This window comes from Nicotiana sylvestris, chromosome 4 (assembly GCF_000393655.2).
Source record: "Nicotiana sylvestris chromosome 4, ASM39365v2, whole genome shotgun sequence".
Taxonomy (NCBI): Eukaryota; Viridiplantae; Streptophyta; class Magnoliopsida; order Solanales; family Solanaceae; genus Nicotiana; species Nicotiana sylvestris.
The window spans coordinates 150,556,390-150,583,718 of NC_091060.1; the positions used below are offsets into that span (position 1 = coordinate 150,556,390).

The 27,329-nt window shown below is 36.6% G+C and overlaps 1 protein-coding gene across 1 annotated transcript; it reads left to right on the plus strand.

Annotated features, from left to right (window-relative positions):
• Positions 1-11,514: 11,514 nt before the first annotated feature.
• Positions 11,515-18,500, plus strand: LOC104232137 (WD repeat-containing protein PCN-like). Its single transcript, XM_009785251.2, has 11 exons — positions 11,515-11,836; positions 11,928-12,074; positions 12,445-12,751; positions 12,833-12,896; positions 13,047-13,160; positions 13,264-13,426; positions 15,044-15,197; positions 15,358-15,953; positions 16,747-16,928; positions 17,149-17,406; positions 17,984-18,500. Exons 1-11 carry the CDS (start codon positions 11,675-11,677, stop codon positions 18,297-18,299), a joined length of 2,463 nt encoding a protein of 820 aa, XP_009783553.1. The 5' UTR covers positions 11,515-11,674; the 3' UTR covers positions 18,300-18,500.
• Positions 18,501-27,329: the final 8,829 nt, after the last annotated feature.

Below are 27,329 nucleotides of genomic sequence, written 5' to 3' on the forward strand. Positions count from 1 at the left end.
GGCTCACCCCCGAAGTGCATCCCAAAAGCATCCGTAACCATATCATGAATTCTAGAATTATGATTTGTATTCTCCACCCACCTACTACTTTCACCAACAACTATGTTATGAAATATCCCACGGCTACCATCGATCTCTCCATGATTATTCCACACAAAGTAATTCTCTATGAACCCCTTCCTATAAAGATGAAGCTTACCTTCCTCCGGTTTTTCAAACTTCATACAGTCGCACCTAACACAAGGGCACCTAATTACTCATTCACTTTGGTATGGTGGAAGTGACATTGCATGCCTAATAAAGTCATCAACCCCTTCTACAAAATCCTCCCGCAATCCCCGCCGATTAGAATAATTCCTATTGTACATCCAAGTACGATGTTCCATCTATACAAATAAAACAAGAATAAATTAATTTAGTTATTTCATATCATAATCTTTTTTATAAACTAAAAGTTCAACTACAAATCCTAAAAGTTCAATTCATATCCTAAAATTTTAATTTATAAACTAAAAGTTCAATTCATAAACTAAAAGTTCAATTCATATCCAAAAATTTCAATTTATAAACTAAAAATTCAATTTAATATCCAAAAGGTCCAATTCATAAGCTAAAAGTTCAACTACAAATCCTAAAATTCAATTCATATCCTAAAATTTCAATTTATAAACTAAAAGTTTAACTCATATCCAAAAATTTCAATTTATAAACTAAACATTCAATTTAATATCCAAAAGGTCCAATTCATAAACCAATTTTTTTAGGGATTGATAGACTTGTAAAGATCCTAATTAGTATATATAATTTATCATCAAATATATCAATTTGTAAATTGATTCATCGACTTATAACTTACTCAGATACATCGTTGAATATTAAAACCAAAATGTTTCACCTATATCTATGTATATATATGGATAAGGGTCGGGTTCTTTTAGGGATTGATAGACTTATGAAGATCCTAATTAGTATATATAATTTATCATCAAATATATGTAACGACTCGGCCGGTCATTTCATGAGTTACCGCTCTATTTTTTCCATTTTTGTTTCTTACTATTTTGTTCAGCTGTATTATATGTTATCGGGTTGATTGGTTTGGATTCGGAGAGGTTTTGGTAAGGTTTGAGACCCTTAGTCTCTTTTAAGTAAGATTAAGTTGGAAAAGTCAATCGGATGTTGACTTATATGAAAAAGGGCTCGGATGTGAATTCTGATGGTTCAGATAGCTTTGGGATTTTATTTGGGACTTAGGAGCGTGATCGAAATGTGTTTTGGAGGCCCGGAGTAGATTTAGGCTTGAATTGGTGAAATTGGAATTTTGGCGTTTTCTAGTTGATAGGTGAGATTTTGGTATAGGGGTCGGAGTATAATTCCAGAAGTTGCAGTAGGTTCGTTGTGTCATTTGGGATGTGTGTGCAAAAGTTCAGGTCATTCGGACGTGGTTTGATAGACTTTTTAATCAAAAACGGAATTTGGAATTTTTGGCTTGAATCCGATATGATTTTGGTGTTTTGATGTTGTTTTGAGCGTTCCGAAGGTTGGAACAAGTTTGAATGAAGTTATGGGATATGTTGGCAGGTTTGGTTGAGGTCTCGAGGGCCTCAGGTGAGTTTCGGGTGGTTGAACGGATCATCTCTAGTTGGAAAAAGATTACAAAAAATCTGCTGTTAGTATTCCAGACAATTGTGCTTCGCGTTCGCGAAGGGTTGGGGTGTGAGGCAGGAGCTTTGGACTTTGCATTCATGATGAGGGTCCCACGTTCGTGAAGGGCTAGGTCATTGTTTATCGCATTCGCGATAGGGATATCGCGTTCACGAAGGTTTGAGTGGCTGAGGCATCGCGTTCGCGAGGGGTGGTCGCGTTCGCGTAAGAGAAATTTTGGTCAATGGTATTTTTATGCTTTGCGAACGTGAGGCTTTAACGTGTTCGCGAAGAAGGATTTCAAATCGCTGGGCAGAATGTTTAAAAGGCCATTTTCGCAATTTTTGGCCGAAGTTCACCATTTTTTACTCGATTTTGGAGCTTTTTAAAAGAGATTGGAGAGGAAATCAAAGCGAACTTATTGGAGGTAAGAATTATGGGCTTAATACTCGATCCTATTGTGATTTCTACCTAATTAAACATGAAATTTGGGCGATTTGAAGCCTAAATTGGGGAATTAGGGCTTGGAAATTTGAGACCGTAATCTAGCGATTTGAGGGGCCATTTGTGGTCGGATTTTGGTAGTCTTGGTATGTATGAACTCGTGGGAGGATAAGGATTCCATCGATGTAATTTATATCGAATTTCGAGATGTGGACCCGGGGGTCGGGTTGGACCAATTTTGGTATTTTTGGTATAATTTGATTACTTTCGCATGAGCTTTATTCCCTTAGCTATTATAATATTATGATTCTGATTTTGGGTAGATTCGGTGCGAGTTGAGGCCAAGGCGAGAGGCAAAGGTGTTGCGAAGTAGTAATTCATTCGATTTGAGGTTAGTAACCATTGTAAATCTGGAACTGAGGGTACAAACCCCGGTATTTCGCATTATTTTGATAAATGAGGTGACGCACATGCTAGGTGACGAGCGTGTGGGCATGCACCGGTAGGGATTGTGACTTGGTTCGTCCTGTAGAGACTATTAAGCCGCGTATTTGAATTGAAATCTTATAATATTACGTGTTCTAGAGATTGATACTATATTATGGAATGTATGTCATGTTTGGGGCCTTGTGCGGACCTGTTAAGACCCTTAGGGGCATTTTTACTATTTTCCTCACTCTAATTGTTTGAAAGCATATCCTCAGTCATGTTTTACCTGTTTATTGTTTAAACCTGATTTTTATCACTTTAATTCTTAAAATGTGAAAACTGTTTGGGCTGAGTTTTCCCTAATTTCCACTGTTATGCCCGAGTGGCTGTGAGGTTAATGACTGAGAGAGGTTGAGGACTTAATGGTGAGGATTATACATAGATTATGGATCGGGCTCCTACTAGCCATTTGGTGTTGACGTTGCAAATTTCAGCACTCTTCCTAATTACTCTCCAAGTGTGGGAACCTATATTCTTGTTTTTCCTATGGTTATATTTACTATATATAGTTTTTTCCCATAGGTCATCTTTCTTTTTTCTATATCTCCAAGCTAACGCTGCATTGAAAGAGGAGTTTTTCCAATGGGTGTTAGGAATACCTAGGCCCCCTTGTTTTTTAGGCATCGTGACTATGCTCTATTTTACAAGATGGCATTTATTTTTTTCCTCCGTGCTGCCCCACAGGAAGTTCCTTTGAATAGAATCTATCTTGTTGAGGGTTTCTTTGGGGAGATCATAAATCTGCATGACGTGGTTCGGGATTACGGCTAGGGTGGCTTTTATGAGGGTTGTTCTACCTGCCATATTAAGGAACTTTGTTTTCCAGCCTGTTAGTCTATTATTCAGCCTGTCTTGGATAAATTGGAAGTCTTTTTTTGTAGGATTGGTATTGGGCATAGGGAAGCCTAGGTACTTACCGAAGTTATTAGTACATCTCATTGAGAAGCAGCTGCTAATATGATCTTTTTGACCCGTAGGAGTATTCCTGGAGAACACAATTTTTGATTTTCCAAAATTGGTAGATTGCCCAGAAGCATTGTAGAATTTGTTGATAGTGTCTATGATAGAGTTATAGCTCTTTTGGTTGGCTTCAGCTAGAAGGATAAGATCATCGGCAAAGAAAAGGTGGGAAAGCTCCAGGCTTTTGGAAATGATTTTGACTAGAGTCCATCTACAACAGTCTATTTCGTGATCGATTAACCTAGAGAGCATTTCCATGCAAATTATAAAAATATACCGGGATAGGGGTCCCCCTGTCGAATACCCCTAGATGGTTCAAAAAAATCAGTTCTTGATCCATTGATAAGTATAGCCGTGGTGGTGGTAGAGATGCAGGACATTATAAGATCAACGAGGTCAGGAGGGAAGTTTAGAGAGTTTAGGGAAAATCTAACAAACGACCATTCAATTTTGTCGAAGGCTTTTTCCAGGTCTATTTTAATCATCATTTTTGACCTTTTCCCTTTAGTTTTCCTGAAGTGGTCTAGGACCTCATTTATGGTTAGGGCATTATCCGCAACCCTTCTACCTTTAATAAAGCTAGTTTGTGTAGGGTGGATGAGAGTGGGCAGGAGTATTTTAATGCGGTTAGCAATAATCTTAGTAACGACCTTATAGGCCGTGTTACAAAGGCTTATAGGTCTAAACTGCCTGATAGTTTCAGCATTTTGACATTTAGGAATTAGACAGACTAAGGTGTTATTCATGCTTTTAAGCATTTTTTTATATGAAGGAGTCTTGGCAAAAGTTAATGAGATGGTTGCTTGTTTCCTTCCAGTATGGATGGTCTTGGTCACTAATTTTAGAATTGTAAGAGAGGTGTATATTATTAAGCAGAGATTAGTTGTGACCCGTAGTATAGAGGTTTTTGTAGTAGTCAATAATAAGGTCTTTGATGGGTTTCTGATCTTGGAGCCAATTCCCTGCTTCGTCTTTTAAGCAAATAATTCTATTTTTTCTTCTTCCTTGCATGGTGGTGATATGAAAATTTTTTGTGTTGGCGTCGCCATCTTGGATCCATTGAACCCTGGATTTGAGCTTCCAGAAATCCTCCTCTTGCCTGAGTACAATATTGTACTCGTGTAAGAGTTCATTTTCCAGGTTTATGAGGAATTGACTATGGGGGTAGTTTTGTGAGGTCTGGATGTCATTTAATCTAGCTAGTATTTTGCTCTTCCGTTTGAAAATGTTACCAAAAGTATTCTTGTTCCATTCAATAGCTTTTGAACAGAAGTTATCTATGGCTTTAGTGATATTTGGTTGGTCAGACCAAGTTATCTACCAAGGCTCTAAAGGTGGGGTGGGAGAGCCACATAGTTTCTATTCTAAAGATATTGCTATTAATAGGGAAACTTTTGAAAAAATCTAGTTTGATTGGGCAATGGTCCGAGTGGCTTCTAGTTAGATGCTTGACATTAGCTTCTTGGAATAGTTCTAACCATTCCGTGTTCGCAATGCATCTATCAAGCCATTCCATAATTACGTTTTTACAATTTTTGCTCTTGTTAGTCCAAGCAAATCTTAGGCCCTTAAATCCTAAATCCACAAGGCCACATTGGTTCATGCAATCTAAAAACTTTGATACTCTATTGTAATTTATGGGTAAGCCTCCAAGTTTTTCCGAGGCACGAGTGACTTTATTAAAGTCTCCCGCGACTAGCCATGGACCTTTATAGTTACTTGCTACTATTTATAAGTTATGCCATAGAATTGATCTTTCTTCCAAGAGGTTACTAGCATATATAATAGAATATAAGCAATTTTTTGTTGAATTTCGTAACTTTACCATGGCGTGTATCTCTTGATCCGTTCCACCAATTTGGTCGACCATTGTGTCTCCGTTGTTCCATATGAGTACAATGCCCCCCGAGTTTCCATTAGCAGGCATTTGGATGAAACTAGAGTATCCGAAATCCTTGACCAAAACATGGTGGTCCTCCATTTTAGTTTCCAGCAGGGCCACTATGCTAGGTCGATGATAATCTAGCATAGCTCTAAAAGCTCGTCTAAATTTTGCGCTATTTGCGCCTCGACAGTTCCAAATGATCATATTCATACTTATGTTTCTGCTTGATACTCCCCTTTCATAGCTACTGGTGGGATTGTGGCTGCTCCTTATGCTCTCCCGTTGCGTCCAGTAGTGAGTAAACATTGTCGGGACTAACACCACTGCAACTGGTAAAGGCTTGGGGGATTCACTTTCCTGATGGAGATGGAGCATTTCCTCAAATCCACTGGGCAACTTAAGATGAACCTTTTTTCTTTTCTTGCTTGGAAGGCCATTGTTTTTGGGTATCTTGACACTCCGTGCTCCATTATTCTTTCTGTTGGGATTTCTTCCTCTTCTTCCTCCTCTTCCATCACAGTTTGGCTCGGATTTTATAGTGTTGGAGTAGCCATCTGTGCTTGGCTCGAGCTTTGAAGGGGTGAGGGTGGTACTGTTCTGGGCAGCAGGGCTAAGGGGGTGCTGCTACTGGGTTGAGAGTTTGGCTGGTCTATAGTAGTTTAGAAGGTAGGAGCTAAGGTTTGGGGATTTGCATGGGACAGGTACAAGGGGAGGTTGAGGTTGGGCATGCTGTACGTGGGTTGTTGGAGCTATGCATGGGAGCTCTATGAAGATGGGTGTGGACCAAGGTTCATTTGCATGGGGTGGGGCTGTTGGGACTCATCCATGGGCGAATCATAACATTGTTTTGGCCTAGTTGCATCCCTTCCGTTACAATCTGTGCTAGGTAGGATGGATCCTCTATTTGGACTATAAGATCACTCCCCTCTAGTTGTAGGCTTATGTTCAAAGCATGACCCATGAGACCCCATTCCAACCAAGATTGGGGAGCATGGTCTGGTTGTATGGGCTTTGTAGTGAAGATCAGAGGGGTTTGGGGTTAGTTTGAGAGTTGTGGCCTCGTCCAAACATTTCTTCGTGGCCTTGGGTACCTCCTGTTGTAGTTGTATGGTAGCCTTGGCATCTTGTGTTTTGTTTTTACTTTGGATTGAGTCTTTTGGAGTGTTGGAATCGTTACTAGTGGGTAGGTAACTATTTGTATTCGTTACTAAGGTAGTAGGGCCATTATGTGCTGCAAAAGTTTTGTCCATCCTAGGAGTCAAGATGTCTTGTTCATTAATGGGGTTATGACTTGAGGTTGACAAGGAATGAGGTTGATTTATACTGTGTTTTTGTTGTAGGGGGCTGAAGGCTTGTAGAGGTGAGTTGGAGGTATTAATTTGTGGGCTACTAAGGTTTTGCATTAATGAGGGGGATTGACTATTTGTAGGTATATTAGAGTCTATATCCATAGATTGCTTTTTGTTGTTGTCCTTCGTTGGTACTACTACTACAGCTAAGGGGTTGTCATGTGCTTTTGTTTGGTAAGAGTTATTGCCCAATGGTGTATATGAGTTAAGGGGGGAGTTAATGGTTTCTAGGTTGGTTATAGCAAGGTCCTTTGTGTAAAGGCAAGAGAAGGGATTGTCCTTGTGATGTTGATATCTTGGGTCTTTAAGAAAAGTATTATCCTTTTGTTGGCTTTGGTCTATAGAGGGACGAGGTGAGATAGCAGAAGACTCACCTAAAGGCTGAGTATTGTCCAGCAGTTTTTGGCTTCCCTCAATGTTTGGTGATAGCTTCTGGGCATTTCCAGCATCGGTTTTTTGCCATTGTTGAGTACTTTGGCTAGGCTTTTTGGTAGTCAATCCTTTAGGGTACTCTAGGTCTTTTCTAGGGTTTAAGTTGTGTGAATTGTTTTGATACTTTTTGTTTTTCTTTTAGTGAGTAACAATTGTCCATTGGTCAATCTTCTGTGTGATAGTCTCCACCGTGTGTGGCTTAAGCAGTGTCTTGGATGAATTTGTTTCCTGTTGTTCCACCATCTTTGGATTTTGGTAAAGACAACTACTCTAGTTATGTCCAAGCATGCCGCAATTTGTCATAGGAGATTGAAACCCTCGTAGGTAAACTGTTGTATGTGTTTGCCGATCACAATGTAGGTTTTGAGAGTTTTTTCTATGGGTACCATTACGCATAGTCAAGCATATTTACCTCTTAGCGCGGATTCGGTGCATGAATCAATGCGTATTAGTTGTCCTAGCTTTTCTCCAATTTTTTGGAGTATATCGTAGTCATAGAATTCAGTGGGTAATTTCAGGAGTCTTGCCCATATGGCTGAGTATGTTAACGTAGCTTTGGAAGCTACAAATCTGGGCTCCCATTTTCTTACTGTGAGAAATTGATTCCCTATGAACCATGGTCCTCATGGAGGGACTTGTTATAATTCTCCTCTTTAGCAAATTTTATTAGGTAGTAGTCTCATCCTAGGTCCACCAGCGATAGGGTTTCAGTTGGTTTCCATATCGCATGAAGCTTTTTTTGGAGAAATTGGTAACCAACTCTCCTACCAAACATTTTGATAATAAGAGCGTTGGTCCAGTTTTTGTATATGCGCTCCTTTTCCGATGAGGTGATGGGAATGAAGAACTTTGGGTTAGGGTAGTTATTAGTTTCATCTTCTTGTTCATAGGAGTCCATGTTTTGTTGTACTGTGACTTGGCTGCCCTCTGGTTCATTATTTGCGATGTTACCCGATATCAAGGTGTCCAGGAAGGTCATCCTCTTTGTAGGGTTTGATATGTCCTTTGTTCCAGTTGCTGGTTCATCCGTGTGTTTCCCTCTACATATTTCCATGTCCATTGGTGGGGGTGTAGCGAGGGATGGGCCTGGCGTTACCCCTAGGGCTACTTGCTCATTTGTTAAAGCTTGGCTGGACATTTCTCCAGTTAAGGCATTGAGGGTCAAGTCTTTTTGGTTCAAGTTGTTTAGTTTGCTAGTATTCATCTAGAGAAGATGGGAGAAAGAAAGTGAGGAAGGGAAGAGCTAGGGAGTTTAAAGAGGGAACCTTTAGAGAGAAGGTGGAGCCTTTCTCTCTAACCCATTTTTTCCATAATGAGCCTCTGTTGAAAACTACTAAGTAAATGATTTCAAAGTATTTCAATTGAAACTTAAGCTTTATGAAGAATCTGGCTTTTAAACTATTGAGTTTGACTTGATATTCTGTTGTTTACTCTTTTATATGATTTTTAACTGCTCGTCACTGCTCTCAGACCTTATTTACTTTAGTTACTTACTGAGTTGGCGTACTCACGTTACTCCCTGCACCTTGTGTGTAGATCCAGGTGTCCGAACGGCAGAGTGAGGATCCCCAGCATTTTCCAGAGCTTATCGGAGACTGCAAGGTTACTACACGGCGTCCGCAGCCCTGCTTTCCTCCTTACTATCCTTGTTTTCTACATTTTAGGGCTTATTTGGTATTAGTCAGTCGGACTAGTTGTATTTAGAGGCTCTAGACTTGCGACACCAGATGTTTGGGCTGTGTTGGTCTATTTTCTGTAATATTTTCCACACATTTAAGTAATTTATGTATTCCATATGAAAATTGAGACTTAATTAAATGTTAGAAAAATATTTTTATTAAAAGAAATTAACTGTGGTTACTTGTTGGGTTGGCTTGCCTAGTAATGCGATAGGCGCCATCACAACCGGGGTATTTAGGGTCGTGACAATATATTTATTTGTAAATTGATTCATCGACTTATAACTTACTCAGATGCTTTGTTGAATATTAAAAACAAAATATCTCACCTATATCTATATCTATATAGATAAAGGTCGGGTTCTTTTAGGGATTGATAGACTTGTGAAGATCCTAGTTAGTATATATAATTTATCATCCAATATATCTGTTTGTAAATTGATTCAACGACTTATAACTTACTTAGATTCATCGTTGAATATTAAAAACAATATATATATATATATATATATATATACACACACACACACACATAACATGCTTCGTTGTACTACTTTAACTACATATATAACATGTTATAGTATATGTTAGTGTATTCATCCGTTATATTACAAAAGTATTAACGGATTACTTTTATATTATTTAGATGGTAAATATAAAAGTGATTTAAATTTTGACCAATGTTGACCACATAACCGACCAAAGTTGTTTGGTAAAGGCTACCCCTGTATTAATCGACCAACTTTGGTCGATAATTTTAAATAAGATTTCTTTATATTTTATAAAATATTTTAAATAATAATATAACTATTAAAAAATTTTAACTGGGTCCCACATTACCGACCAAAGTTGGTCGGTAATGTGAAATTTTCTTTGACTACACAATACTGACCATCTGGGTCAACATGTTGACCACTTTACCGACCAACTTTGCTCGATAATTTATATAAAATAAATATAAAATATTTTTCTCCCCTTTATCGATCAACTTTGGTTGCTAATCTGGACAGACCAAGTTTGGTCGCAAAATTTTGATCGCTAAATTTCGGTTTTCTAGTAGTGCATATTATTCCCTCTACTATGAAATTTTATATAATTATTTCATTTATATGAAAGTTTGACTTTAAATTTCCATTTAAATTAACTATATAATAATTTAAGTTATATTTAAATTTTTTTAATTTGTTTCTCGGAAGTATGTCAATTGATTATATTCTTTTTAGTATTATCTATTATAACGGTTTTAAATACGTGTATCTTATTTATATAGTATGACTTAGATCATTAATATTTTAAAAGCTTTCTCTTCTCAAAGATCAAATAAGTCTTATCATTACGTATACATCTACTACTGAAATTATTTAATTACATATTTTTTCTTCTTTTTTTGATTCCTTGTTCATGTTATTGCATTACCCATAACTTAGAGTTGTTCATATTATAGTCCATAATTTTCATTAATAGATGAATTTAGTTTTTCTTTTCTTGTAATAAAAATTATATTCATTTATTTTTTATTCTACTGCTCAAATTAATATTTAAATTTATCAATAATATTTTTGAGTATCATTTATTTATTATCTTCATTTTATATTTTAGCCTTTAAAAAATTATTTTTATTGTATACTTGTTTAAAATTCAAATAACTTAGTCTAAACAGACACTTTGGATTATCCATTATGAAATAAATAAATTATTAAATATAGATACATTCTGAACTTTAGGTTAAAAGCTTAAAATATATTTATCTTTAACTCATTAAAAAATATTGAATTTTTACAATAAATTAAAATTACACATTAAATTACGGTAGGATATATTCTTCTCACTTGATATTAGAAAATGAATCAAAATATTATTGATATCAAAATTCTTTACTTTCCAAATAAAAAATTACAGTTAGAAAATATTAATAGAATGATTGAACTTTATTTTCTAAAAAAGAATTCTTATTTCAATTTAATTTCAATAAATGGAATTTCATATATAGTTCTTAAGTAATATTTCCTTATTTGACAATCTCCACAATCTTAAATTTAAGATTGCCAAGTGGCTTTATAGTAGCTTACCACTTGGCTTAACCACAATGCAAACTTTCTTGCTTTAATATATAATATATATAGATTTTTAGACATGTTTGTAAAAGAAATCAATATTCCCTCTCTCTACCTATCTCATATTTTATATAAGCTGAATCATACCTTGTATCCTAGCTAAATATTGAGCAATTATATGATATTTTTAGACAAAACAACACCACATTAAGCCAAAACAAAGCAACTTCTTTTCTTTACCGATATTTCTTATCCTAAGGTGTTGTTTGTTAATCTTACTGATTTAATCTCCGCACTAAATCTGCATTATTAACTCCCAACTTTTGATTGCATTATATTTTTGTTGTAATTAATTTTATACTCTAATCTCTGCATAATAGTTTCAGCATGATTCATTTCTAAACCAAACAACCCCTTAAAGATTAAATTGCTCCCTTTTGGACATAATAGTTTGCCTTTTTTTCAAGTTCTTTTTTTTTTTTCCTTCAATTCTTTTAAAACTTAAAAAGGGAGAAGAAAAAAAGAAAAGAGAAGGTGGAGCCTTAATTATTAAAATTTAAAATAAGAAAAACTTGATAGACCCGTTTGTAGCAGATGGATCCGGCGCTTAAACCCTCGGCAAAAACCTAGCGGCGCTAATGTCCTATTCTCTTTCTCCCTTTCCACTTCAAAATTTCTTCTAACTCACCAATCAGCCGAAAAAACTCTTCAATAAAGCTATAGTATTGAGGACTGGAAATGCTCTCAGTATATAGGAGCAGCTCAGTTGAGTGGAAGCCATCACCGGTGGTAGCTTTAGCTACCAGCGCCGACGATTCTCAAGTTGCTGCCGCTCGTGAAGACGGCTCTCTTGAGATTTGGCTCGTTTCTCCTGGCTCTGTCGGCTGGCACTGTCAGCTCGTACGTACATATATACTTATATATATTGCTTATGTATTGTTTTCTTTCCCGGTTCTAATTAAAAGTTTGAATTTGATTGGTGCTTGCTTAGACAATACACGGGAATCCAAATTCTAGGGTTTCTTCGCTGGTTTGGTGTAGGTCCGGTTCGAGTGGTGGTTCGGCTGCTGGTCGGTTGTTTTCCGCCAGCATTGATGGATCAGTCTCTGAATGGGACCTTTTTGATTTGAGACAGAAGGTGTGTGAAGAAAAATCCTTGCTTTTATTGTCTTGAGCTGAATATTGCTTTTTACTGGAGATTTCCTATTATTCAAAAATAGAAAAGGAAAAGTTTTGATAACCTGTAAGTAGCTTAGGGTTCAATAGACTTGCAATTACAATGAAAAATGAAACCTTTTAACCTAATTTTGTTGTTAACATAGAAATGAATGCAAAGTGAAAGTTGACTACCACGAAAGATAAGATATTTTTGCATTTTTGTTGTGCTGCTCATCATTATTCTAACCACTATTTATTCCAATGTAGGATATGTTATTTCGTTGATAGTGGTTTTTGTATTTTGTTTGATGTGGATCAAGTAATGTTGTTGTTGCTATGGCTGTTTGCAGATTGCGCTAGATTCTATTGGTGTTTCAATATGGCAGATGGCTGTGGAACCATGCAATAATCCACAGCTTAATCAAAAGCAGTCTCCCAAGCTTTATGAGAATGGCCACGCCAATCACAGCAATAACGAGAGCAGTGATGGCGAGAGCAGTGAAAGCGAAGATGGTGATGAGTCCATAGAGCTTCACGAGGATCATGCTAGTGATAATAGCCGAATAGCATTTGCTTGTGATGATGGATGTGTAAGAATCTACTGTGTCGATGATGACGAAAACTTAACTTACAAAAGATCATTGCCAAGGGTCAGTGGTGAGACAGCTATCCCTAAGAGTCAGAGTACAAATGCGATTGTTGCTTGGAATTATAAATTTATCTTTTTTTTTTTGGCAGGACGTGCATTGAGTGTCACTTGGAGTTCTGATGCAAGTAGGATATTTTCTGGGAGTAGTGATGGGTATGTTCTACTTTTAACATATCTATGCTGAATTTTTACTAGTTGATTTCTGCTGAAAACTCAGAAAGGACACAAGTGTAGGTTGAGCGCTGAAGTTATTTTTTATAGGATGTACACAATGAACTATCTGATAGAGTTGCTTATTTGTAGGTTTATAAGATGCTGGGATGCCAAGTTTGCTCATGAAATATACAGGATATCAGTTGGTCTTGGAGGTCTGGGTAGTGGATCTGAACTATGCATATGGTCGTTACTTGCATTGAGGTGAAAATTGAATTGGAAATGAAACTCATTTTTCCCATTTTTAAGAGTGTTCTGTAAGATGCTCCAATTTTTCTTCTCGCTTCTAACTTCACATTGTTTCCAGATGTGGTACCCTGGTGAGTGCTGATAGTTCTGGGAGTGTTCAGTTCTGGGACACCAAGCATGGGACTCTTGTGAATGCCATTTCCAATCATAAAGGTGATGTTACTGCTTTAGCAGCATCTCCCAGCCATAGAAGGGTGTTTTCTGCTGGCTCCGATGGTCAGGTATATAAATGGAAACCCCTACAAAATGAACACTTTCTGTTGGAGTTGGAGGGGCTTGTCCCCCTACTATTCTAGTAAAAACTATGATGCTGTGCCACTTTTGATTTTTAGCCCAGTTGATAGTGAGGTGTTGTTTGTTCCGGAAAACCACTAGTTTTAAATAAACATTACTAGTACTGTTTACTGGTGGGTGCGTGTGGAATGGACTTAAGTAGGCCCACAAAGGGCCCGCTTTCTACTAAAGCAGAAAATGAATTTTCAGCTTTTGTTAACTTGCATTTTGGCCCCATAAATCTTTTTTGCAACAACAATTTTCACCTTCAACCAGATTTTCTTATTTGAAGAATTAACGTTAGATGTTTTTGTCGGTTTATTCTTGGTTCATTTCACATATTTAAGAGCTTCAAAGAATTTTTTTGGGCTTTAGTGATATTTTCCCCAAAAACAAACTCAAAGTCGCTTCTCCCTAAACAACCTAAAAACTGTTACCCAAAGCAAGTCGGAATTGTTTTAAAAAAATATCTAATGCAAACTAAACCAACACCACCTTTATCTAATTCAAACGCTGTTAAGTATTTAGATATTCGTCAGTCGCACGATAACAAATATTAGAAGATGGCAACTCTCCTTTTAAAAAAAAACAAATATTAGAGGATGACAACTCAATATATGCTAGTGCACTGCTTTGGATTCTCAGACAGTTATGTAAAAAACCCATCAGAATGATGTCCTCAGTATGTAATGGAACTCATTACATTTCTGTCCTGCTGTGTCTTCGTTCACATCACTCTTCCTTGCCTGGCGCAGAAAGGGATGCTTCTCTGATTTTGTCAGACTGCTTTCTTTTGCTGTTTTTTGTACTATCCTCTTAGCAAATGCCGGTAAAGGATTCAAAGACGAATGGGGATGGGTTTGGAGGAGGTTGTGGTGCTTTAGTTGCTTAAGTTGTCATACACATGGTCATTGGCTTGTGGAAACTGAAAACATAACATGTCAGAAGCCTTTGATTCTTGAGTGGCTTGACTACCCATTTAAACTCTCATCATTTCAAGTTTCTCGAGTAACCATGCTTCAATCACTAATCAGTTATGGCCGGCTATATGAAATCTCTATATCCATTCCGCTTAATACAGGTCTACTTCATTCCACTACTAAATAATTTCTCTTTCGCGATATGTTTTTACTTTTTAGATCTCTGTCTTTTCCAGTTATCCCTACTCGGATAATTAGTTTAATCCAAATTATTTGGTATGGCTTATACGGATTATTTGGTTTCTTTGTGTTTGATACTTAGCGAAGTTTGCATTGATTCTGACTTGTTTTAGGTCATTTGAGATAACTTTCCTCCATTTATTTTGTAAATGTTTCAAGGTAAAAGAAAGTGAAGAGAAAAGCAAAAGAGTTATTTAATTAAATTTTGAAATAAAGGTTGCTTCTATTTTCTGCCTATTGCATAACCTTCTTTCAGTTGCAAAAGTCTTGGTCTTACCGTGCTTCTATAATTATGAATTAATATCATTTCTGATATTTTACTGTGAACATTGTAGTCTATAACTGTTTAGAAATGACTGGGAAACATGCTCTTGTAGCTGCTAACAACACGCAACTGTTCTTTAGGTCATACTTTATAAGCTCTCTATGGATTTTGTCTGGGCTAATGATGGAAATATAACCTCTGGAGTCCTCAAGAAATGGGTTTATGTTAGTCATGTGAGGGCCCATACACATGATGTGAGGGCCTTGACTGTTGCTGTGCCCATCAGTGCTGAAGGTTAGTTCATTTGTGTGCTTTTATGCTTCTCCTTTGAAAATAAAGTTAATACTTTGCCCATTTTTTGAATTGAAATTTTTGTTTGCTGAAAGTCGTCTTAATAGAGTCCATTTGGTATTTATGCTGTTATATTGTTAATGTTTTTTCATTTTCCTTTCAGATGCCATAGTTGAACGGGACGAAAAGAGACCTCGATCTAGGTCGAACCCCCTTGAGTCTAGTTACCATAAATGGGCACATTTAGGCGTGCCAATGCTTATCTCTGGCGGTGATGATACTAAACTTTTTGCATACTCTGCGAGGGAGTTTACCAAGTTTTCCCCACATGACATTTGTCCTGCACCGCAGAGGCCGCATATACAACTTGCAATAAATACGATTTTCAATCACTCTTCGTTACTCTTAATCCAAGCGTCATACTGGATTGATATTTTGTGTGTTCGTGAAATAAATGGAGCTGTGTCCAACAGCTGTGGTCCATCTGCTGGGGCTGCCAAGACAGATCTGGTCGCCCGAGTTAAGTGTAAAGCTTCAAGGAAAATTACATGCAGTGCAATTTCGCCTTCTGGTGCCTTTTTTGCTTATTCTGATCATGTAAAACCCAGCCTTCTTGAGCTTAAGAGAAGTGCTGCCAGCAAGAGTCCATGGGCAGTCAACAAAAGGCATCTCCCTTTGGAACTGCCATTTGCCCATTCAATGGTTTTCAGCGCTGATTCTTCTCGGCTGATGATAGCGGGGTGTGACAGAAGGGTCTACGTCAGTACCTTCTTTGTTTATCTTCTTTTTTATTTATCTTCTACTTTATGTTTTTAAAAAATTAACTGTACATTTGCATCTTACTCCACTTGTAAGTTGCAGTGAGTTCACTTGCCAGCAGCCTTGGCATTACTAAGAAATGCTTAGGAAGTTTTAGGACAATAGGGATCTTACTAAGGTTGGGAACCTTTGGTTAAGAATCATGATTTTAATGCTAACCACCTTTGTTGTTGTTGAATCCTGCATCCCTGAACCCTTCCACCTACTTTATTATGGCTTCCTCTGCCTTGCCATCCTAGCACCAAACTGCATCATTGGGCATAATGAAAGGGAGGAAATCTGGAATCACGTCTTGGTTGAATCGCTGAGATTACCACTGGAGGGAGGCTGAAGTAGTGGGCAAATGGATAGGAAAAGGGGGAGCAAGCATGAGATGCTGGTGAATAAGGAGGGTACGGTGGCTGTGGTTGGTGGGTAAGGGCATGGTCTTTAGTGGAACTTGTCATATTCTCCATTTAATTATGGTGTTGATCTATTATCTTCATGTGGATGTCAGATGTGAGAGCTGATTGAAATTTTAATTTTGTATGGTTTTTACTAAGAGGATGCAGTTCTGCGGATCGATATCTTTCTGTGCATTCCAATGACCATTGCTTGTAGGAACTGTTTGATATTTAGGCTGTGAATTAATCTGAGGAATCAAATTGATTACTTTTGTTTAGACTACTAATATATCTGAGCCATCAAATCTAGCAGCTTTATAGTTCCTGAAATTGCAGTTTTTGTGTTCTAGGTGGTGGATGTAGGAAGCTCAGAGATAATTTATGTTTTTACACCTCGTCATAAAGAATACGCTGAAGAACTGTCCCCGACTGAACCTCCCATAACTAGACTGTTCACCAGCACTGATGGGCAATGGCTAGCTGCTATCAACTGCTTTGGAGATGTGTATATATTTAATCTAGAGATACAGAGGTATTGGACATCCTATCCTACATTCCTACATGTATTTAATCTGCCGTCCACTTTATCTTCACTTTAAACCTTTAAATTTCACCTTTTTTGTTTGATATTTTTGAAAACTCTTTTCCTTTCCACGGGATACCTCAACTTTCTTGATAGGATATGCTTATTCCGTCATCATTTTGTACTCTCTTGTTTCTTTTGGGTCTGAACGCATTTTGTCATGGAGCAGGCAACACTGGTTTATATCAAGATTGGATGGTCATTCAGTTATGGCAGGTGGTTTTACTCCTCAAAATAGCAATGTGCTTATAGTATCCACTTCGTCCAACCAGGTATATGCCTTAGATGTTGAAGCTAAACAGTTGGGAGAATGGTCAAATCGTAATACATTTTCCCTGCCGAGGAGATATCAAGAATTTCCTGGAGAAGTGATTGGGCTTTCATTCCCACCTTCCAATTCTTCATCTGTCATCGTCTATAGTCCAAGGTATGTTCTAATTGTTTTTTGACAAACTTGATCCTTCTACTTCAGATATTTATAGTTGTGGTCACTTTTATCATTACTTTTTAAAAATCAAAGTAACTTCGTAGTTCCTATAGAGGGTTTTATTAGGAATGACACTTACCTGAGAGAAAAGTAACACAAGCTGGATTTGCTAAAAATACTTGCACTATATAGGCTTCATTTGAGATGCGATATTTGACTTTTTGCATATGTCGTGGCTTATTAGCATGTACCGGTAATCTGTGCTTTTGAAAGGCAGGTATTCTGAGTTTATTTCTTTCTTTTTACCCTCTACTTTGGGGAAGAGGCTGACATGGATATATGTCCCTAAAATACTTGTTCAAGTTAAACTTAAATCTTATTGAATGGCTGGAAACACAAGTAATCAGCAAGTATACGTGGCGTTATGTTTCTCCAGTATTTTGTTGCATGCTACAACACTTTGCTTACCTTTTCATTGCAATTGACATGCAATATTGTTGTCACATCAATTACTAAGGCAATAAAAGTTTTCTGAGTTCCACTAAAATAATAACATCTGCTGAAATTTATCCTACAGGGCAATGTGTTTGATCGACTTTGGGAAGCCAGTAGGCGGCGATGATGAGGCTGACTTGGCCAATGGTCAAGATATATCATTGAAGAAGCTACATAGTAGTCTTGGGAATGGAAGTTTGAAGCGTAAGTCAGAGGTCAGTGAGTTGGAGACTAAACTTAGTGGTAAAAAGAATTTTGAGTTTCATCCTTTCAGAGATCCTGTATTATTTGTTGGACATCTTTCAAAAACCTCTACCTTGATCATGGACAAACCTTGGATTCAAGTGGTTAAAAGTTTTGATGCTACACCTGTTCACAGACATATTTTTGGGACATAACTGTTTCGTGTCAGGTGGTTTTTGTTTCAACTTACTAGGGATTTTAGAGGGACGATTCAAGCCCTTTGCAATGGTAGATTTTTCTTTTGTTGTCACTCGGGGGGAGAGATGATGAAAGCATGTTGTGTAATGTATTCTTTTGATAGTCCAGTTACCTGTGAAATCAATTTTGAAGTTCAATGTCATTCATTCTATATACAAGAGTTATCTTATGTAAATTGTTTGAAGCTGTCAACTGAAGCTTTATGACACCCTGAACGCGGGTTTGGCCACAGTAGCCAAGTGAGTTTGCTTGTTCTAAATACTGAGTTTTATTTTTTTTTGGCGGCTTAAAGCATTTTCACCGCAGCTAGGTATTTGTTGTCTTTGGTTAAGTCAATTTTTTAGTTGGAATCCCACCTATTAAAATCCCATGCCATTTTATCGGTTTCAAAAGAATTAGAACGAGTATATTCTCGATGTCTTGCTTGTTGCACCTCAAATTTCACCCCTCCTCTCACTCTCTTTCCCTCATCTTTAATACAAAACACAATTACAGTATGGCCAGGAAGATGTAGGTTTAGCAATTTGAGTGAATCTAGTTTTAGAAGCCTTATGTTTGAGTTTCATCATTACCAATTTATAACATATTTTCACATACTTAGTTTAAGAAAAAAAAAAGATTAGGGGTGTGTTGCAAGCGTGGAATAATAGCATGTTTGGCAAGCTTCTCCCATCCTAGAGCTAGAAGCATTTTTTTTTTTCCAAAGTTGAAGTGTTTGGCTAAGCTTTTGGAAGAAAAAAAAAAGTATTTTTGAGGAGCAGAAAAAAATAGTTTCTCTCCAAAAGCACTTTTTTGAAAAACACTTTTGAGAAAATACACTTAGAAGCGGTTTTTTAAAGTTTGGCCAAATTACACTAATTGGTGCTCAGAAGTCAGAAGTATTTTTCAAATTATTTAGCCAAACACAAACTGCTTCTCACCAAAAGTATTTTTGAAAAAAAAATATTTCTTAAATATGTTTGATTTTTGCAGCTTGGCCAAACATGCTATGAAGATAATTTGTTTTGTAAGATTAAAAAGAGCGCTAGCTAGTGAGGTTACTCCAGTGGTCCTTTGTGGACGAAGTAGCAGGCCTAAAAGCAGTACCGTACTCATTTCTGATACGAACTTGTCTGGTTCTGTGGTCAGTTACATATGTTTAAGGATGTGAGGAAGGTAAGGCTGTCAGGGGCCAGAAGAGATAGCAGAAATTGTTTGGTCATAATTCATTAAAATGAGGTGTCTAATTCAACTGAGGTGCATTTAGATATTTTAAGCGAACGTGAGGGCAATGCAACTGTCCATGTCCCATCATTCAAATCCAATGATGAAGTTATTATGATCAATGCTTCGGGCCATGTGTACTGAAAATCTAGTTTTTTGGATTAGATTTGCTAAGCAGATAAGTTCTCATATTTAGTCATGATTTATTACTGTTTATTCACTAGTTTGAGTAAGACGGTTTTTGCTCTTAGGTTAAAGAATAGTATATAACTTAGTGCCTGAGACTCCTATGATTTTTTAGTGCATTGACTGTGCATATAGAGAAGAGTGAAAAACTTACGCGACCCTTCAAAATAGAGCTGTCATTTCTCATTAGAATTTTGAGGTGGAAGTTTGTTTCTTTTTTATTTTAATTTTTTTGGGTGAAAGCCAAATTGTTTAGCTACTATTTCAAGCATTACATTGATGTGATTTCATGTTCCCTTTGCACATGCTTACTTTGACCCTTCTTAAATGTAACCAATTGAAAGAGAGAGCTGGGGTGGCTTAGAATTGTTTGGTTGAGAGGAAATTGAATGGAATATATTATATAGGATGAAAATTGTAAAGTGGTGTAGTGTAGAGGTATGCAGTGTCTCCGGTCTCCTAAATTTTTTTCTAAATTGAACGTAGAGAAGAAAATATAGGGGGAATTATATGTTATGTTGCTCATACTCTTCAAAATGTTGCCGGTGTGTGCCGAATCCTCCAAAAAAAAAGAAGCATATATTATTTTCGGAGGACTCGACCCGGGTACGGCAATACTTTTGAAGCTGAACAAAATGGATTATAGGAACATTGTTTGAAGCTTGCAAGATGCTAATTGTGGAGTATATGATCGGTTTGTTTTGCTTTGAATTATGGGTGTCCAGATGCAGAAAAAGAAGACTAATCCAAACTATCATTTTCTAATTACTGTTGAGGATACTAGATTTTTGAGGTGTCATGTCATGTAAAAGCCTTAATTTTGGGTATACTTTAGAAGATTTATGGTTCCAGATCTCTGGGTCTGCCTATAATTGTCTTTCATTCCAGACTGTCCTATTTCTGAATTGTTTAAAACATTTTTCTTGCCTTCCTGACCTAAGAGAAACCAAAAAGAGAAGAAAGAAAACAATAACATGATAGAAAGAAATATTTTTGAACACCTAAATAATATACAAAAAATCAATACCATAATTTACGAGTTTAACTCTCTGCACGCAAAATAAACTCAATTTTCTTTATAGCCCTCCACCCAACCGTTCAAACTAAAAATAACATATGAAGATATAATATATACATAATTTGTGCATTATATGTGTATAACCATCGCGTCATGTTAAAATCGACACTTTCATCGTATTATGAGCAGACAATTTCGAAGTTGGTAAGAGAAGAAGAAACACATGGTAATGAAAGGGAGATCAACGTAACATTCTTAGGGGTCGTTTGGTTGGGAAACAAGTTATTCCATAATTAATTATTCTGGGATTAATTATCCCACTTTCCCATAAGGATAAAAAAATACTACAATCCCAGGATAACTAATCCCTAATTTTATCTCAACCAAACGCGGGATAAACTCATCTAAAATTTAATCTTGAGATTAATTATCCCTTATCCCTCGTACCAAATGAGCCCTTACAAGTGTTATTTTACAGTGGTGAATAGGCAAATTAGGAAAAGAGGTGGAAAAATTGAGATATATTTTTCCATTTACTATTAAAAAAGATGTGGGAGGAAATGAGGTTTGTTATAACAATCAATAGCACATGAATGGGGTCCCAGTTGTCACTTTCACTTTGCAAGTTTAGGACCAACCATATTATTAACCTGGTGCTCTTCTTTCATGGCTCCAAACACTGTGCAAGTTGACAACATTATTCCAACCCCCCTTACTGCTTTGTCCTCTCCTTTTCTTGATTTTATGTTAAACATTCGAAACTTTGATTATTAGCAAATCATGTTTAAGGTAACCCTCAAACATTCTGGATTTTATTCCATTTTGTATCTCCTATCTGTGGAGTATGGAAGTTTTGATTCCTTTTGAAATTCAAAGGTGACGTTTAACAAATAAAAAGATATAGGCCTGAGAAATGGCTGAAATGCTACTATAGGGACTTATACCAGATTTTTTGAAAGCACATAAGCTACATTAATTATCTTTCTTATACTATAATATAGCAAGAGATCCATATTTTGTCCAATATTGGTGTAAAATTTCTTGGATACTCAGTGTAATTTAACTTACTCCCTCTATTAGGTTATCAGTTGATAGTCTACACCCTTGCATTGAGACTAGAATTACCATTTTGTGCATGTCATGACCCAAAGAGAAATGATATAATGTAACAACAAGTAATAATAGAGACTGAGATATGATATGTAAATAGAACTGAGTCCGAGTACAAACAACAATTAACAGGTAGTTCAACATGTATCATGGCCTCTGTGGGTCCCAGCAGTATCGACACATAGCCTAAACATGATTTGCAATCAAATTTCTATAATGACGAAATACATAAACGGCCATTTTAAGTTGTCCCCAACGATCAAACAAATACCTTAACTAACCCCTTTACCATTTAGACACTTCAAATAGGCTACTAAGTGTGTCAAGTAAACACCCGAGCGCAACTAAACATATGCGTGAGTTACACTTGCTATGATGTATTAAATAAACCAATTAAAGAATGACACATGTAATTTGTAACAAATATTTGACCCATTTAAATATAATTAAATATATATATATTTAAACAAGAAAAAAAAAACTTTTTACAAATCAACGCCAACAACCCCCCAACCCCAACCCACAATCACCATCTTCTTGCTTTCCCCATCTGTGCCCCCCTTCCGAGCTTTATTTTCTCAAATCGTTCCCAAATAATTAAAAGCAACTAGAATTGGGCAGGGATAATTTCGTAGACTACGCTTCTTTAAATTATATTTCAGAAATTTCCTCTTCTTTAACAGACTTCGAACAAATACAGTATCAATCGTCGAACAAACCCATAAATTTTGAACCTACCCATCTTCTTCGATAGACTTTGAACAAACTCGGAAATTTTATCTTCTTTGGACAGACCCGACCATCATCTCTTCGAACTGACTTCAAAAAATTTCGAATCAAAACCTATCGAATCAGTTGCAATAAACCTAAATTTATAGATTCCGCTTCACAAAGAAGCTTTCGACAAAGATTTATAACATCCAATCGATTTCGACATCCAATTTTCGGATCCAAACAGCTCAGCTTCTTCCACAATGCTGGGAGGTGAAGAACGATGTAACACAAACTCATATTTTCAGAATTTAAGATGGGTTTCAGATACTTCGTTCCAGATTCGAAGTCAAGAGCAGCAAGGATTAAATTTTACTCAATTAATAATTTCAACGCCCGAGAACAAAGTGCATAACAAAGCACTCAAGCAGATTTTTTGTTGTTGAAATTTTCGTAATTAATTTAAGTCTTTTAATTTTCTGATTTGACTATGGAAAAAATGACTCACGCGCTCAAAATGTTATTAGCAAACACGCATATGCCACATAAGCCACATGTGTTTACTTGACATACTTAGTAGCCTATTTGAAGTGTCTAAACGGTAAACATGTTAGTTACGGTATTTGTCTGATCATTTGGGACAACTTAAATGGACCGTTTATGCTTTTCGCCTTCTATAATACATGGAAAGCATATAGCCAACAAGTCAGTTAACTTTACATTTCCACGGAATGGACCAAGTCCCAATTCCTATGGTGCACGCCCATACGACCGTCACCTAGCACGTGCATCCCCTCTAAACCAATCACATAATATATAATCCGGGGTTTCATACCCTCAGAACCAGATTTATAACTGTTACTTATCTCAATCCGAGCAAAAATCCCTACTCTAATACGCCTTTGCCTCGTAAATCGGCCTCTAAATATCCCGAATCTAGCCATAAGCAATACAGTACAATCTATACGGGCTAAAAGAATTAATTCTACAAGAAAAATACGAGATTATAAGCCAAAATCCGAAGTTGGCCAAAAGTCGGCCTTTGGGCCCACGTCTCGAAATCCAACAAAAATCACAAAACCCGAAATCGCATTAACTCACGAGTATAGTCATACCAAATTCATCAAAATCCGACACCAAATGACCATTCAAATCCCCAAAATCAACTCTCCAAATCTCTAGCCTCAAACCCCCAAATTTCACCTCAAAAACTCACCAACTAGGTGTAAAATCAGTGGGGAAACATAATTATTGAAGAAAAATGAACACAAGGAACTTACCTTAAGAATTCCTCTTGAAAAGCCCTATCAAAATCTCAAAAATCCGAGCTCAAAATATTAGAAATGGAGAAAAATCTCGAAACCCTCGCTTATATAGGTTCTGCCCAGTTAAACCGCACATGTGGTCCAAAAATCCGCTTCTGCGGTGGAAAGTCCGCTTCTCCAGACATCGCTTATTTCCCCAGCTACTGCACCTGCACGTCCCTATCCGCTTCTACGAAAGCACTTCTGCGCAACACTTCCGCATCTGCGGCCTCGCAGGTGCGGAAAGAACCTCGCACCTGCGACCACTGACAATTTCTTCCTGGCCCGCTTCTGTGGGCTCGCACATGCGGTTCCCTCTCTGCAGGTGTGATTACACCAGCAGTCCTCAAACTTCAACATCTCTTCAACTTCCAACCTTGGTCCGTTAAACACTCGAAATCAACCCGAGGCCCCCGGGACCTCAACCAAACATACCAACACGTCTTAAAATATCATACAAACTTAGTTGACCCTTCAAATCATCTCAAACAACATCAAAACACGAATCACGCCCTAATTCAAGCTTAAAGAACTTTGAAATTTTCAAATTCTAAGAACGACATTGAAACCTATCAAATTACATCCGATTGACTTCAAATTTTGCACACAAGTCACAAATGACACCACGAACCTACTCCAACTTCCGAAAATCCAATCTGACCCCAATATCAAAAGTCCACCCAGGCCAAACTTTCCAAATTTTTAATTTTTGTCATTTCAAACCTAATTCTACTACAGACCTCTTACCTAGCAGAACTAACGAAACCATCAAAACTCCATTTCGGAGTCGTTTACACAGAAGTCAACATCTAGTCAACTTTTTCAACTTAAGCTTTCAATTATGAGACTAAATATCTCAATTCATTCTGAAATCACTCAGGACCCGAACCAACCAACCTGGTAAGTCATAAAACAACAGTAAAGCACAAAATGATCATTAAATAGGGGAACGGGGATACACCACTCAAAACAACCAGCCGAGTCATTACATCATCCCCTTCTTAAACAAATATTTGTCCTCGAACGGGTTTAGAAACATACCTAGAGTCTCAAAAAGGTGTGGATATCTACTCCACATCTCTCGCTCGGTCTCCCAACTAGCCTCCTCAACGAGTTGATCTCTCCACTGCACCTTCACTGAAGCTTTATCCTTTGACCTCAACTTTCGAACCTGTCGATACAAAATGTCCACCGGCTCCATATCATAAGTCAAATCACCATCCAACTGAACTGTGCTAAAATCCAAAACAATGGATCACCAACGTCCTTTAGGAGCATAGAAACATGAAATACTAGATGCACACTTGACAAATTAGGTGGTGAGTGTCGCACCTCCTTTTTCCGCGCCCGCGAGGGTACAAGGGAGTTTTCTCCAATTAAAAGACAGTCGAAACGAGATTTGTTTGTTTGTTTCAGAGTCGCCACCTGGGAATTTTAAGGCATCCCAAGTCACCAATTTTAATCCCTGAATCGAGGAGAATATGACTCTGTTTATTATTCTGCGAACCAGAAATCTGGATAAGGAATTCTGTTAACCCGGGAGAAGGTGCTAGGCATTCCCGAGTTCCGTGGTTCTAGCACGGTCGCTCAACTGTTATATTCGGCTTGATTATTTTGATTTGTTAAATACATTTTTATTGCATGATTTTATTGTTACCGCTTCTATTTAGATTGTTTATAATTAAAGACCCTTCTTCGAATCGAATCACGCGTACGTGTATTCGTTTTATATATTATATATTTTTTAACGTGAAAAATCGTGTCACGCGTACGTATACACAATGATATTGATAATATAATAATAATTATTTTTTTTTCGAATTTTTTTTTATTATAAAAAAAAAAAAAGACTTAAGTTCGAAATTGTGCTAAAAATAAAATTAAGAACGTTCGTCGCTCTTGTATAATTAAATATTGAACCGCACATCTCGAGTTATATGAAATTAATATTGATATTCTCCGAAGAGCCCCCTTTTTATTAAATGTTCGTTCGAAGTTGCGCGAACGCATAATCCGAATTGCTTTTAGAAATATAATCAGGTTACGCGAACGCATCCCTAATCACGCAAAATATTCTTAATAGTAGTATAGATTTTCCATAAATTGTTGAATGTTAACCGCAAATTATATTTTTTGCGTAAGAATTATATTTCTCCAAGCCATTCAAATTTAAAAGGGTAAAAATAAACGTGGGATTAATAATACCATTTTTCCGTAAATACAATATATGCATACCCAAAAAATGAATTGCATATAAAACTAGGAAAGAGAATTAATTTGATAAACAAACTAATAGTTTTCGAAGAAATTATATCTCCTTCTCATCTACTTGTTTTTAGTCCAAAGTTATAATGGTTTGGTTAATGTTTGCAATGGAAGATAAGAGTCAAGTTGATAAGAAAAAAAGAAATATTACAAACTGATTCAATAAAATTGCTTTATATACAACGTAGTTGTTCGTCGGAACCATTCATAATATTTTAACGTCGTAACAAGCTAATCAATTCGTCGGAACCATTCATAATATTTTAACGTCGTAACAAGCTAATCAATTCACCTTTCTTATGGTTATACATATACCCGTTATCTTACCATATATGAACATACAACTTATATCAATCTAAACCAAAATCAGATTTTTTACAAGATATACTAATAATGTAATTTCTTGATACTTCCATTCTACTTTACATTTAGCTAACAATATTACGGGATGTAATTAATGGCCCATTTTATGCCATGTTCCCTACCTTGATATTTCAATCATGACTTCACTTAATGAAAATTCCGAAATAGATGATATTATTACAACGCTTAAACGAACTTTAAGAGGTAACAATTATCTTATATTCATTACGCCAAACGTACTACTATATTAATCAACTGAAACAAAAACCAAATTTTTAACTAATGAACTTGAACGAATGGAAAACAGAATTATAATTCCCGAACTTCATTAATTTGTCATGTTGAAGCTTTTCGTGACATGAATTTACAGATATGTACCTGATATTGGAAGCAAAAGAAAATGAAGATGAGAATCAGCAGCAGTAATAACAGTACAACAGCAACAACTGCCCAGCAACAGTAACAACCCAGTAACAGACCGGTGGAGTAGTAATCCCAAAAACAAAAGCCTTAAGCTTTAAATGAAACAACAACCATTAATACTAGTTTCAAACAAAGAAAGAAAGCAGTAGATTTTTTAGTTTTTATTTTTATTTTGAAAGCTTAAATATTTTTCGGAATTTTTCTCTCTTCTATTCTCTGTCCGTTTTTTTCTCTCTATCTGTATGTGTTTTCTATCTCGTATCTCTCTCTATTCTCTCTGTCTATCTCTCTCTGTATTTTTTTTTGTTTTCAAGACCTCTTCTTATAACCCATCCCATAAACCTTTCAATTAATTAAAATTCATACTTTTTCTCTACCCAACCCATTATCTTTCCACTCATCCC